This window comes from Aethalodelphis obliquidens, unplaced genomic scaffold (assembly GCF_003676395.1).
Source record: "Aethalodelphis obliquidens isolate GAN/ISIS:26980383/991018 unplaced genomic scaffold, ASM367639v1 scaffold1, whole genome shotgun sequence".
NCBI lineage: Eukaryota > Metazoa > Chordata > Mammalia > Artiodactyla > Delphinidae > Aethalodelphis > Aethalodelphis obliquidens.
In genome coordinates this window covers 18,945,899-18,960,288 of record NW_020837945.1, presented here as the reverse complement: position 1 = coordinate 18,960,288, position 14,390 = coordinate 18,945,899, and the positions used below count along the sequence as shown (strand labels likewise).

General features: G+C 37.8%; 1 protein-coding gene across 4 annotated transcripts in view; it reads left to right on the top strand.

Annotated features, from left to right (window-relative positions):
* Positions 1-14,390, top strand: part of JAM2 (junctional adhesion molecule 2) — a 66,361-nt gene that overhangs the window by 31,241 nt on the left and 20,730 nt on the right. For 3 of the 4 annotated variants that reach the window (XM_027102020.1, XM_027102030.1, XM_027102047.1), the window contains exon 2: positions 8,190-8,255. In XM_027102020.1, the coding sequence (XP_026957821.1) occupies positions 8,190-8,255 (66 nt within the window). Of the gene's footprint in view, positions 1-6,497; positions 6,619-8,189; positions 8,256-14,390 lie in introns of those variants that run through there. The other variant, XM_027102040.1, reaches the window with a different exon arrangement.

The window sequence follows — 14,390 nt, the reverse complement described above, 5'->3', positions numbered from 1 at the left end:
AAAGCTTAAGCCTTATTAAACTCAGTCAGTCTGTCTCCTGTTATGTGTCTATTCATTGTATTCTATAGATCTTCTAATTCAGAAAAAGATTGAAAACATTAGCTGTGCACTATCTTCATTTGAGAAATGCAAAGATAACTTCATTTGCAGATTATAAATTTAACAGACTGGTGATATTAGAGATCTTTTTGATACTTTTTATGCTAGTCTCTGTAAAGCACAATTTGTATTCATAGCTGCATGTTCACTCTTTCAAAACATAACTTTTACTGCATTAAACGGTTGCTATTGATACCTGAAATTCAGTCAGTAAGGTGGAGAAATAAAACTCTTGAAGTGTAAAGAAAGTTTAAAACAAACATCTATATAGAGTTGGGGATAGAGAGAGCTTAACAGATGGTAAAGAGCTGTCTTCTCACATATGTTGCTTCAGTGGATTTATAGATATCAAATGACTGTAGAATAACCATTTCATTGTCCCCTGGCCGAAACAGCCACTGAATAATCTGTGTTGTCAGTTGTTAGGACTTTCTGTGCAGATTTGCATATTGTAGAGATTCAGAACCAGAGTTCAGAATCCAGATTCAGAAGCTTGGTTTTAGCTCTTTGCTCAGAGCTGATCAAAATTCTGGAGAAGTGACTAACAATACGTCTTCTCAAAAATTGTTTATTTGACAATTATATTAGTATGTTTATTGCTGCTGAGAAACGTAACTATCGAATGCTGGTGGTGGGACTTCTAATCTTGAAAAACTATATTGAAGTTTAAGAATTAGCAACTATAATTTTGCATTAAAGGGCAATGAATAATCTTAAATTAAAGTATCATCAAGTTCTCAAAGCCTGATGTACCATCTATATTTTAAGGATGTTCCTGAGACACAACCCAGACTACAAATCAATTAGTGAGGAGAGACACTCAGGTTTATCTCCCATTTTAGTATCTTGGCCATTGTCTGTTTTGATACTTGACATCTTTAGTAACGATTTCTTATTTTACACTAACAGAGTGTTAAGGCCATTGTTTTCTGGCACCTTAATCTTAGGGGGAACGAATTAGGACATAGAATGGTTAATATCCATGCCTTACATTGAGTATGTGATTTCTATTAGCATCAGTGTTGGAAGACAGCATTTCCTCATCTTGTCTGAGAGTCTGCTGGATTTGAGTTGACTGTTGTTGTCTATCTAAAATCTATAGTCAATGCCACTGGTGAACAAATTGTGTTTGGCTGAGGTTGTCACTTGGGGAGTGTCAAAGAAAGACCTCAGAATGCTCAAAGGGCTTCTTTCATGTCCTAGTGGTGAGCATCTGGTGAGAAATTCAGCTACTGATGGCTTTCTGATGCTGTTGGCCACCATTAAACATTTGAAGATGTGCTTGAAGAACATTTCTTTGAAATTTTTGAGAATTTATTTTACTGTAAGAAGTTAATTTATTTACTTCATTGCAAATATCACATGAAAAATTGAATCGTTCAGTGGTTTGGGGTAATGGAAAACTGTGAAAGTTTCCCTAAATTTACTAACGCATCTAGTTTTATGAAAACAACTTATACTTAGTGCCAAAGCATCATTTGTCCTTCTTGTATTCAAATGATTAAAAAATCAGAAAAGGGAGGGAGCATAAAATTTTTGTGCAGTATATAATATACAAATATATACAAATATACAAAGTTTGTATATTTGTACAAAGTTTGTTCAAATTAATTCATTCACCATAAACATCTGTCCGTTAACACTTTCTCTGTTAAAATGGCAATTTGTTATAAACTCTCTGAATAATATTTTTACAACCCTAAAGATTGATAGTGGATGTGAAGTTGTCTGCAGAGTGCCTGAGAGTAGCATTGTTTGGTACTGATTTCTCCCAATGCCTTGCACAGATTTGAGAACGGGGGATGAGGGGGTGGGGTGGGAGGAGGTCTGTGGAGCTGGACTAAATGTATCTGTAGGTAGATTCACATCTTGGCTTCCCTGCTTTCTAGTGTTGTGACCTTGAGCAAGGTACTTAACCTCTCTCAATTGTCACATCTGTCAAATAAGGATATTAACAGAGTGGAGTCACATCTTTGTTAGATGCTAGGTTCTTAAGGGGAAAATTTATTCATTGTCAAAATCACCCTTAAATTCTTCAGGTCATCACTAACTCACCAGGACATCAGCCATGGGTAGCTCCAAAGTCAAAGACGTCTTTTATTCCTCCTTGCGCTTTGGTGTGGCTCCCCTTTCTCTGAACATAGGATGCCAATGTCTCATTAAGAAGAAGGGCCAGAATGGCCCGAGACTAGAAGAACGTGTCCGTCTGTGTGTCTGTCTCTCTCTCCCTTTCCCTTACTTCCTTCCTCTCCCTCCTCCACCCTCTCCTCTCCCTCCCCTTATTTATTATTTTTTGTTTGCGGTACGCGGCCCTCTCACTGTTGTGGCTTCTCCTGTTGCAGAGCACAGGCTCTGGACGCACAGGCTCAGTGGCCATGGCTCACGGGCTCAGCCACCCTGCGGCATGTGGGATCCTCCCGGACCGGGGCACGAACCCGTGTCCCCTGCATCGGCAAGCGGACTCTCAACCACTGCGCCACAAGGGAAGCCCTCTCCCTCCCCTTCTATGACCTATTATGGTTGAATGACAGATAGTGAGAGAGATGAGTATATTATCTAATATATCCTAATTCCTACCTCATTAGGTTACTTTCTATCCATATAAATATTTATCTGTAATAAATACTGGATGGTATTATTGTTACTGCTAGCCCTATGGATTTTTAAAATATTTGTTACTCTAATAATTGTATATAAGTGATTAAACCACATGGTTAAGGGCTTCCCTGGTGGCGCAGTGGTTAAGAATCCACCTGCCAATGCAGGGGACATGGGTTCAAGCCCTGGTCCAGGAAGATACCACATGCTGTGGAGCAACTAAGCCCTTCTACCACGACTACTGAGCCTGTGCTCTAGAGCCCGCGAGCCACAACTACTGAACCCGAGAGGCACAACTGCTGAGGCCGTGTGCCCCAACTACTGAAGCCTGCACACCTAGAGCCCATGTTCCACAACAAGAGAAGCCACCGCAATGAGAAGCCACTGCAATGAGAAGCCCGCGCACCGCGACAAAGAGTAGCCCCCGCTCGCCGCAACTAGAGAAAGCCCGCATGCAGCAACGAAGACCCAATGCAGCCCCCCAAAAAATAATATAAATAAATTTTAAAAAAGAAAACACACGGCTATTAATTTTTATTTTTGAAAACTTATGAAATAATTTATACCCACAGTTTTTATGACTTGCTTTTATGCACGGTATCTCTCTAATGTACTTAAAAAATTATTTTTATTAGGGTATAGTTGATTTACAATACTGTGTTAGTTTCAGGAGTACAGCAAAGTGAATCAGTTATACATATACGTATATACACTCTTTTTTAGATTCTTTTCCCATATAGGTCATTACAGAGTATTGAGTAGAGTTCCCTGTGGCATACAGTAGGTCCTTACTAGTTAGTTATTAGTCCTTATTTATTTTTGGCTGCATTGGGTCTTCGTTGCTGGACGCGGGATTTCTCTAGTTGTGGCGAGCAGGGGCTACTCTTTGTTGTGGTGCGCGGGCTTCTCACCGTGGTGGCTTCTCTTGTGGAGCACAGGCTCTAGGCGCGCAGGCTTCAGTAGTTGTGGCTCACGGGCTTAGTTGCTCCACGGCATGTGGGATCTTCCCAGACCAGGGCTCGAACCCGTGTCCCCTGCATTGGCAGGCAGATTCTTAACCACTGCGCCACCAGGGAAGTCCTCTCTAATGTATTTTTAAAACAAACAAAACCTCTGTAACATATCAGTTTTTCCTAATCATGTTTTCAATGAAAAGTGTTCACTTAAATAACACTTTTATAGTAAATTTTTAAGTTGTGATAGTGTGAATACATATTTATTCTTAGTCAAACCAAATTATTTTAGACGGGTGATAGACATATAAGAACTTTCATTCTTACAGTGGGGGGGAGAAAAGAATCACAAAGGTTTTATTTACTAGGAATTACTTGACTTGGAGATTTAGAAGTTATGGAAACAATCATCTCTTAATCTCATTTTATGAACTGCCAGTGATTTTGGAACACATCCATAGCTATGAAAGACATTTTGTAACTAGGTTTAAAACAATTTTTGACCTTAACCAGCGGTCCTACTTGACAAGTTTTTGTTTATTTTTCCACTTAACTTACTCAAGAAAAGTGAAGAAAGAAAAATCAGTTCAAGAAACCAGCCAGCAGCCTGCCAATGCAAGGGACACAGCTCGAGCCCTGGTCTGGGAAGATCCCACATGCCACGGAGCAACTGAGCCTGTGCGCCACAACTACTGAGGCCGTGTGCCACAATTACTGAAGCCCACGCACCTAGAGCCCATGCTCCGCAACAAGAGAAGCCACCTCAGTGAGAAGCCTGCTCACAGCAACGAAGAGTAGCCCCTGCTTGCCGCAACTAGAGAATGCCCGTGTGCAGCAACGAAGACCCAACACAGCCAAAAATAAATAAATCAAATAAATAAATAAATATATTAAAAAAAAAAAAAAGAATACGGCCAACAGATCCTATTCCTAACATCTGCTAGTGAAATACTGATACAAAACATTTTGTTTTCATAGAGTTATTGGGTTCAAGTTAGAAAAATAAAACTGAATTTGAAGACTTAGGCTGGAAAACAGTAGAAATCTTATATATTTTTTTTAAGATTTAGAGCTTTCTGTTTAAATAAGTTCAACGTAAGTGACTACACTTTAAAAAATATTTTTACTTAATTAAAGGCAAACCTTGAAGTAAATGGAATTAGAGGAAGCAAGACAGCTAGGAGAAGATGCTTAAAATCATTGAAGGAAATATTCAGCCTACCAAGAAATGCTATCTATTCATTAATTTAATAGTACTAAGCCCCGTTATAATTGTTTTGCCTTCATAGCTTTTGCAATTCAACCAATCCTTTCTTTTTCCTTGTCTGAGACACATTTTTTTTCTATTCAAATATATACATACAAAAGTTATGAGGGAAGTAATAACATTCCTGAAATTAACAGCTGTTATTTTCCATAGAACTTTAAAAGTGATTTTTGAAAATTAAAGAAATAATTCTCAAAGGAAGTTTTAGCAAGTAGAAAACTGGAACTGAGAAAAGGGAAGAGGGACTTCCCTGGTGGCACAGTGGTTAAGAGTCTGCCTGCCAATGCAGGGGACACGGGTTTGATCCCTGGTCCAGGAAGATCCCACATGCCACGGAGCAACTAAGCCCGTGCGCCACAACTACTGAGCCTGCGTGCCACAGCTACTGAAGCCTGCATGCCTAGAACCAGTGCTCTGCAACTGCAACAAGAGAAGACACCGCAATGAGAAGCCTGTGCACCGCAACAAAGAGTAGACCCCACTCGCCACAACTAGAGAAAGCCTGCACGCAGCAACAAAGACCCAACGCAGCCAAAATTAATTAATTATTAATTTTTTTAAAAATAGGAAAAGGGAAAGATGATTCAATCTGGTCCTAAATCTTCCAGTCTCAGATTGGACTAATGTTTGCCTCAAATGAAAGAAGGCCCAAGACTCCTAAAGAAAATAAACATTCTCAGTAGGCAATGTGGTGTTTGAAAAGTTCAAAGACATGATGTGAAGGGAACAAAGATTATCTTTTCCTATTTTGCCAACATTGTCCTCTCAACTGGTTTCTAGGGAATATGAATCTTCATTGTTTTGTCTAAAAAGTATAATAAAATAGTTCAAAAGTCATGAGAAATGCCAGTCATAATTGGAACTTCTCTGAGCACACTAATTTACACATTTCTAAAGGAGAAAAGAGACTCTTTCAAAGTGTACTTCGAAAGTTTCACAGAATAGTGGTTTAGAATCAGAATCACAGGAAAAACATTCAGCGATCATGTCATTTAAACGTGGGTGTAATGCACAAGGACCCATGAGACCCTAACTTTTCTCCAGCTCACTTAAGAGGATTCTGGCTTGGCCAGCTTAGTCTCTTCCCTTCCTCTGCTCTCTGAAAATCCAAACCCTCCTTTTGGACTCTACAAAATAAAATTGAGGCAGGAGAGGAGAAGCTGGAAAAGAAAGGCATGAGGGGCTGGTGGGGGGAGCAGTTCAGAGGACTATGGGACATATTCTAGTATGTGACAAAAGTACATGGAAAAGGGAAAATAGAGTATTTTCAAAGATTTCTTGGACCCCTTCATGGTTTTTGAAATATGCAAGCAAAAGAGTTATTTTGAAATTACTCTTTGGTGGCTCCAATACCTCTCTAAGACTGAGCCAAGTGGGTTACTGCTTTATACAAATATATTTACAAGGGCAGTAAAAAGGATCAGTTCAGGCCTACATTCTTCACATAGATTGGCCAATTTCCTTAGTGAAGATGTTTGCAATTTAGAGATATGTAGAACCTGAATATTTAAACAGTGTTGAACAGTTGAGCTAGACATTTGAGGTTTATAGTTTTCTGAGATTTTTAATTTCACAATTAGATCTGCTGTCCAGGCTTCCAAGAGAAGAGAGAAAAGAAAAAAGAAAAAATTATCCAGAATAGCATGTATTCTTCAGGAGTGATAGAATCCGGCACAGTGGAAGATTCATTTACATGTCAAGGTACTTATAGATAAATGATTGAAAGATAATATGCCATGTCATATGAAGGATTTTTCTCTCCTTCACAAAAGTATAATAAATTATTTCATAGTTAAGAAATTCTGATCTTATAGGAACTTTCCAAATCCTTGAACTCATGGTTCCTTGCCCTCCTTAAGTCTATTCCTGGGTTGTCAAACCAGCCTAGCTGTAAGTCTAGAGCAGTGGTTCTCAACCAGGTAGGACTTCCCCATGCTACACTCAGGGGACATTTGGCAATATCTAGGAACATTTTTGGTTGTCATGACTTGGGGTAGGGGGGTAGGGATGCTACTGGCATCTGGTGGGTAGAAGCATGTGATACTGCAAAGCATCCTACAATGCACAGGACAGCCTCCCACAACAAAGAATGATCTAGTCTCAAATGTCAATAGTGTCAACATTGAGAAAGCTTTATCTAGAGCTTTCCTCTGAGATTACCTTAGTGTCCTACTTCTCCAGTCATAGTCTCTTAGCTTCCACCTTCCTGTTATTCTTCTGAGCCAGTCCTTGCCTTGCTTATTACCACCAATTTCTCAACCTATGCCGTCTTCATTAGACCAGTGGACTTTTCCACCAGGCACCTTTGTTAATCTGCAGACCTTCCTCATAGTTCAGCTTGGGAGGAACGTGATGTGAGGCCCAGTATAGAACAGTAATAAACAATGTGGGCTTTGGGTATAATTTAGGTAAGTTAAAATCCCAGATCCACCACTTACTACTAATATAACCTTGGCCAAGTTTCTTAGCCTCTCAGTGCATCAGTTTCCCCACCTGAAAAAAATGTGGATTTCATCAGGTGGGGAAACTGATAATATCGCCACCATCAGTCATCAACATCATCATCATCATATCAGATCCCATTAGGGATTTCAGTCTTATAGATCAGTGATTTTTCCAGGATTGGAAAATCATGGAACCGTTTAGGGGGATAACAAAGGTGTTCTGCTTGCATTTTTTATCAGACCTTTATTACACAAAGTTTATAATCATTATATATTATGTATACACTATGTACATATATACTATGTATATATCATGTACATACTATGTATGTACTATGTACATTTCATAGTAAATACGTTGAATGACTCATTTCTATATGATATAGGTATAGTCAGGGATAAGTTCATAAAGCAATTTATGTCCTTACATAAAGCACTAAAAATAATTAGCTTTTATTTGCAGGGGGCAATACCTGTAACAGTACTAGATCGCACATTAGGCTGAATTAAGGACATAAACTCTTGTTTAACAGTTGAGCTTGTGAGAGTGTGTTGTCTGAGGGGGCAGCAGCGGGGAGGGGCGCAAATAGATGCATGAGTTCTGCTTTGGGAAATGCTTAAAGGGCAAAACCACAATATAGAAAATGGAAAAAACGTACAGTTTGCCTGAGCTTTTCCTATTTTGATACTTTAAAACTTATGTGTTATGAATTGTGTGAAACTGTCACCAAACTTCAGGCTAGTTTTCTTTAATATGGCATCCCATTCAAACATTTGAAAATGGCCTTTTGCACTATTTTAATTATCCTATCTGTTTTAATCTTTCAGATCATAAGGCCTATGGATTCTCTGCCTCAAAAGATCATCAAGTAGTCACAGCAATAGAATATCAAGGTAGAGTACCTTACTGATTTTCACGGTCCGTATTGTTGAAATAACTCAGAGATGACACACGTTAGTGCCTTTCTGTTTGTCAGGAACCTCTGTCTCACTTCACGCTAACTCCCCTGCTGAAATGCTGCTCCCTGCTGTTTCCCCCTTTCTCCGCCTCCTCAGTAGAAATTTTGGACATTCCGCGAGAGACCTGATGTACAAAGAATGTCTCATTACATAAAGTATCTGCAACAAATCAAATCTAATTTGTAAAACTGGGAGAAGGAGATCTTGCAAAGTTTCCAGTCAGCTAAATTTGGTAAATGGGAATTAACACTGCAAACCCCACTCCGTATATTTAAGAGAACGTTAATATAGCCTATTGTTGGGGTATCATTTTGCTATTTATTTTAGCCTCTTAAAATATTTATAAGGGAGGAGTTGGTATTTAACAGGTGTAAAGTTTCAGTTTTGCAAGATGAAAATGTTCTGGAGATTGCTTGCACAACAATGTGAATGTATTTAACACTACTGAACTGTACAGTAAAAATCATTAAGAAGGTAAATTTTAAGTTATGTATATTTTATCACAATTAAAAGTTTTTTAAGGATCTAATAACCAAAAAGAATTATAAGCCTTTATAGATTTACTTCAAATGTTGACTATCTACTACTTCTCTGAAGGGTTTTTACCTAGAACACATTAATAATACTGGGCAACCTGAAAAATTACTGTTTCTTAAATGTGATGCTTCTTTAGACCATAAACATTTAAGAAACTGATTTCAAATGTCTGATCCCTTTTCTTTAGGCATGTCTTAGTTTCCCTCAGTTGGAGAGAGATAGGTTTGGAGTAAAGAGAAAAAGATTTAAAAAGGGGGCCTGATGTGAGAAGAATTAAATGATCTAGTATTTAACCAGTCATGCCCGGCATAGAGTAAGTTATATGTGCTTGTTAAATAATAATATGCTATAATAAGAATCAGTGAATCAGTCATTCACTTAAATAATTATTTAGGTTATTCAGGTTCTTTGAAGTCCTAATATTTTACATGATTAAGCTAATAAAACACTCTTTATCATGACGTAGCTTTAAATGGGGAGAGGTGGGAAAAAGAAATTAATGATTGGTAGTAATTTGGGACTATGGAGTACTTATAGGGAAGACAAACACGGCTGGGTGAGATGCCAAAAAGGAGACTGGAAAAGCCAATGAGTGAGCACAGTGAGAGGAAAAGATGGAGCAGGATATCCATGTGGGACAAAGGAAACAAAGTTAATTTCTCTCACTTTTTACTTTTCTGGAGGATCTTACTGTTGGGTCCAGCTGGATACCGTGGATATTCATCCCTGCCTCCCCAGGCCCTACGCCATGATATCTGAATTAGGATGCCAAGAGTATATTCTTTAGTATTACATTACTTTAAAAAAATGTATTAAGGCGAAATTCACATAACATAAAATTCACGATGTTAAAGTGAACAATTAAGTGTCATTTATTATATCCACAATGTTGTGTGACCACCACCTCTATCTAGTTTCAAAGCATTTCCAACACTCTAAACTAAAACCCTGTACCATTTTTATATCACTTTAAAATGTGTTTTATTTTTAAAATAAATCCTTCTACAGATAGAAAATAGAAAATCCTTCTATGTTTATTGCAATCAAATGTTAGTCTTATTTACTCCCAAGTAAGTATTTTCTATTTTTTTAATCTCGCCTCTGCTCCTTTTAATTAAAAATTACATTTTGATTCTATTTTATATGTGCTCCAATCATTCCAACTTGGCTTTCCATAAAGCAAAAATAAATTTCTATCTATCTTCTTCAACATTTCACTTTTAGGATATTTTATGCAGTAACTTAATTTTACTTAAAGTCTAAAACTTTTTTTTGTTTTTACTTTTTAAAATTGAAGTATAGTTGATTTACAATGTTGTGTTAATTTCTGCTGCACAGCAAAGTGACTCGGTTGGTTATGCATATGTACATTATACATTCTTTTTTATATTCTTTTCCATTACAGTTTATCCCAGGACATTGAATATAGTTCCCTGTGCTATACCTTGTTGTAGGACCTTGTTGTCCATCCATTCTACGTGTAATAATTTGTATCTACTAACCCTAATCTCGCAGTCTATCCTCCCCCACCTTCCCTCCCCCTTGGCAACCACAAGTCTGTTCTCTATGTCTGTGAGTCTGTTTCTGTTTTTTAGATAGGTTCATTTGTGTCATATTTTAGATTCCACATATAAGTGATATCATATGGTATTTGTCTTTCTCTTTCTGACTTACTTCACTTCGTATGATAATCTCTAGCGGCATCCGTGTTGCTGCAAATGGCTTTTTCTTTTTTTTAATTTATTTATTTTATTTTTGGCTGTGTCGGGTCTTTGTTGCTGCGCGCAGGCTTTTCTCTGGTTGCAGCGAGCGGGGGCTACTCTTCGTTGCAGTGCGCGGGCTTCTCATTGCAGTGGCTTCTCTTGTTTCAGAGCACGTGGGCTTCAGTAGTTGTGGCACTTGGGTTCAGTAGTTGTGGCTCACGGGCTCCAGAGTGCAGGCTCAGTAGTTGTGGCACATAGGCTTAGTTGCTCTGCAGCATGGGGCATCTTCCCAGACCAGGGCTTGAACCCATGTCCCCTGCATTGGCGGGCAGATTCTTAACCAATGCACTACCAGGGAAGCCCCCTGTAAATGGCTTTTTTATTTTTTCATGGCTGAGTAGTTAGTATTCCACTGTATATATGTACCACCTCTTCTTTATCCATTCATCTGTCGATGGACATTTAGGTTGTTTCCATGTCTTGGCTATTGTGAATAGTGCTGCTATGAGCATAGGGGTGCATGTATCTTTTTAAATTATAGTTTTGTCGGGATATATGCCCAGGAATGGGATTGCTGGATCATATGGTAATTCTATTTTTAGTTTTCTGAGGGACCTCCATACTGCTTTCTGTAATGGCTGCACGAGCTTACATTCCCACCAACAGTGCAAGAGGGTTCCCTTTTCTCCACACCCTCTCCAGCATTTGTTATCTGTAGACATTTTAATGATGGTCATTCTGACCAGTGTGAGGTGATACCTCATTGTAGTTCTGATTTGCATTTCTCTAATGATTAACAATATTGAGCATCTTTCATGTGCCTCTTGGCCATCTGTATGTCTTCTTTGGAGAAGTGTGTATTTAGGTCTTCTGCCTATTTTTTGATTGGGTTGTTTGTTTTTTTGTTGTTGAGTTGTACTAAAATATTTTATGATTTGTGTATATGTGTGTTCCCCCCAATTCATTCAGTTTTTTGTCTCTTGTCTCTATGATTTCAAACAATTATGAATTAATTAATTCCTTCTTTTCAGTACTGCTTTTCTGTATCACCTCCCATAGTGATGCCAAAAGCAGAATGAGAGTAAAGCGAGCGCTGCTCTGCCAGGCTTGTAAGTTACATGAGCAGCCTTATGCAGAGAGCACAACCCTGAGAGAAATAAATCAGAATTTAATAGCATGCTTTTCTCCACAGAAGTAATAATTTATGGTAATTCTCCAGAACTACTTTGGTAGTATACATTCTCTTCTTGCATTATGTAAGATTTTGATGATTTTTAACTTGAGCACAGAGAATGAAATCAAACAAGAGTCAACAATACAGAATCTTAGAAAAATTAAAATTCACAGTGATTCTAGCTGTGTGATTCCTTAAAGTGATTATTTTGCTACATGTTGAACAAATGCTTTTTCCAAACAAAGAATTATCTTTTCTCAATCCAAACTGGAACAGATATTTTTGGCAATGTAATAATCATCTTAATAGAAAAACTTGGCGCATTTTTCTGTTCTAATATGCCTTGCTTTGAGAAAGTATGATTTATGTCTATATTATTTTCTTTACTGTCTCAAACACAGGAAACACTTTAGCTCAAATCTGAGTAATTTGGGGGTAGATTTATGATGGTATTAAGTATGGATTTCTACCATGCCAAGGCAAGCTTACAGCTACAAGTAAGAGAAGTGCCTCATGGGTAAAAGTAATAATAACCATTTATGGAACATGGACTATATACAGAGTACCATGTGCACCCAAGTATGTAAATATATTATCTCATTTAATCTTTACCACAACTTTGCAAGATGAGTAATGTTGTTCTTGTCATTTTACAGATGTGAACACAATCACATCTTTTTTTAAAAAAGTTAAATAATTTGCTCAATATCACACATCTGGTTTATGGCAGAGGTCTAACTTCAAAGCCTGTGCCTTAAACTACCATATTATGGCATAATAATGCCGAGGGCTAGACACAGAAAATTATGCTGGCCATGAATGTTGAATTTGGGCTGAAAAGAGAGAGGAGAGTCCATGGTAGTTAGCTTCTCAGTTCACTTGGTTCTTTATCCTCAGATGTTGGCCCCATGATTCAGTAGATTTACTGTTTCTCACAGTTTTTGAGGTCAAGGTGTTCCCCTGCTTGGAACACTCCCAAAGAACCACAAGGCGAAATTCAGATTCCAGGAAATTCAAAAATTCAAATTCCCTCTTTTAAGTCTTTGGTTAATTATCACCTTCTAAATGAGGTGAACTCTGACTACTCTATTTTTTTAAAACTGCACCCCCATTCCCCAGATTCCCAAACTTCCTGTACTCTGATCTACTCTTATTTTCATAGCACTCATGACCTCTTAACGTACTATATAATTCACTTCGTGATGTTTCTTGTGTGTCTGACCCCCTGCAAATTGTAAAATCCCAAAGGGGAGGGATCTTTGTTTTGCTCACTGCTATAGCTCAAGAACAATGCCGGACACACAGTAAATACTCAATATATTTTGGACAAATTGCATAGACCATTTCTTCACATTTTATATGGTCAATGAGATTGAGGCTGGAGTGGAGTCACTTCACTTAAGAAAACCATTGGTTACATTTTTAACATAATTTCTGCAGAGGTTTTCCATAGAGTAATGAGTATAGAAATCAGGAAGAATTCACCAAAAGGAGTGTGTGTGTGTGTGTGTATCCAGTTAAATATGTGAAACAATATGATTATTTGAGTGTAAATTTATTCCTAAGACCTAGGAGTGTGAGCTAAAAATGAGTGTGGGTGTGTGTTTAATTGCTGGAAACTCAACAAAATACGGGAAGGAAACCTATCTAGAGCTCAAGACTCCGGAAGGCCACCACCCATTCTCCTTAATCAACAGAACAGAGCCATGTTTCCTCAGACAAGTCCCTCGGCACACATTTGTCTGTGTAGCATAATTGTAAACATGCCTGTAAAATGATGTCTGTTTGTAACATAAAACCTTTTAAAACTAGGCATCCAAAAAAAAAAAAAAAACCTAGGTATCCTTAAAAACAAATTTTGGATTATTTTTCCTTGTCTTTCTTTTCTCTATCCTACTTTCTATCTTCCATTACCTGTTATTCTATTTCTATATTTTTAGCAATGTGTGTGAAACTAAAAAAAAATTAGAAACAACATTTTAACAGAAAAATCATAATTCTGTCACACAGAAGTCATCACTGGGTTAATATTTTCATACATATTCATACAGGCTTTTTGTCCACATCTATATATATACTTTTAATAAAACCTGGGATAAATATTGTAAGTATTGCTTTCTAATCTACCATGTCACGTAATATCCTGAATTATTTTTTTTTAACGGCATTAAGTCTGCTTAACATCAAAATCAGAGGTATGAGAAGGATTTTAACATAGTTTCTCTTCTAGTCAAAGATACTGTGTTTTTTAGGTCAAACTGTATGCATTGTGGAGGAAAAAAGTTTCAGAAATATGAAGTTGAGGGAACTCTGCCCAGTACTCTGTAATAACCTATATGGGAAAAGAATCTGAAAAATAATGGATATATGTACATGTGTACCTGAATCACTTTGCAGTACACCTGAAACTAACACAACATTGTAAATCAACTATATTCCAATATAAAATAAAAACTTAAAAAAAATATGAAGTTGACACTCCAGAGAGCTGGCTGAAACATACTTTAAAAATAGTTAGAACTAGGGCTTCCCTGGTGGCGCAGTGGTTGAGAGTCCGCCTGCCGATGCAGGGGACACGGGTTTGTGCCCCAGTCCGGGAAGATCCCACATGCTGCAGAGCAGCTGGGCCCATGATCCATGGCCGCTGAGCCTGCG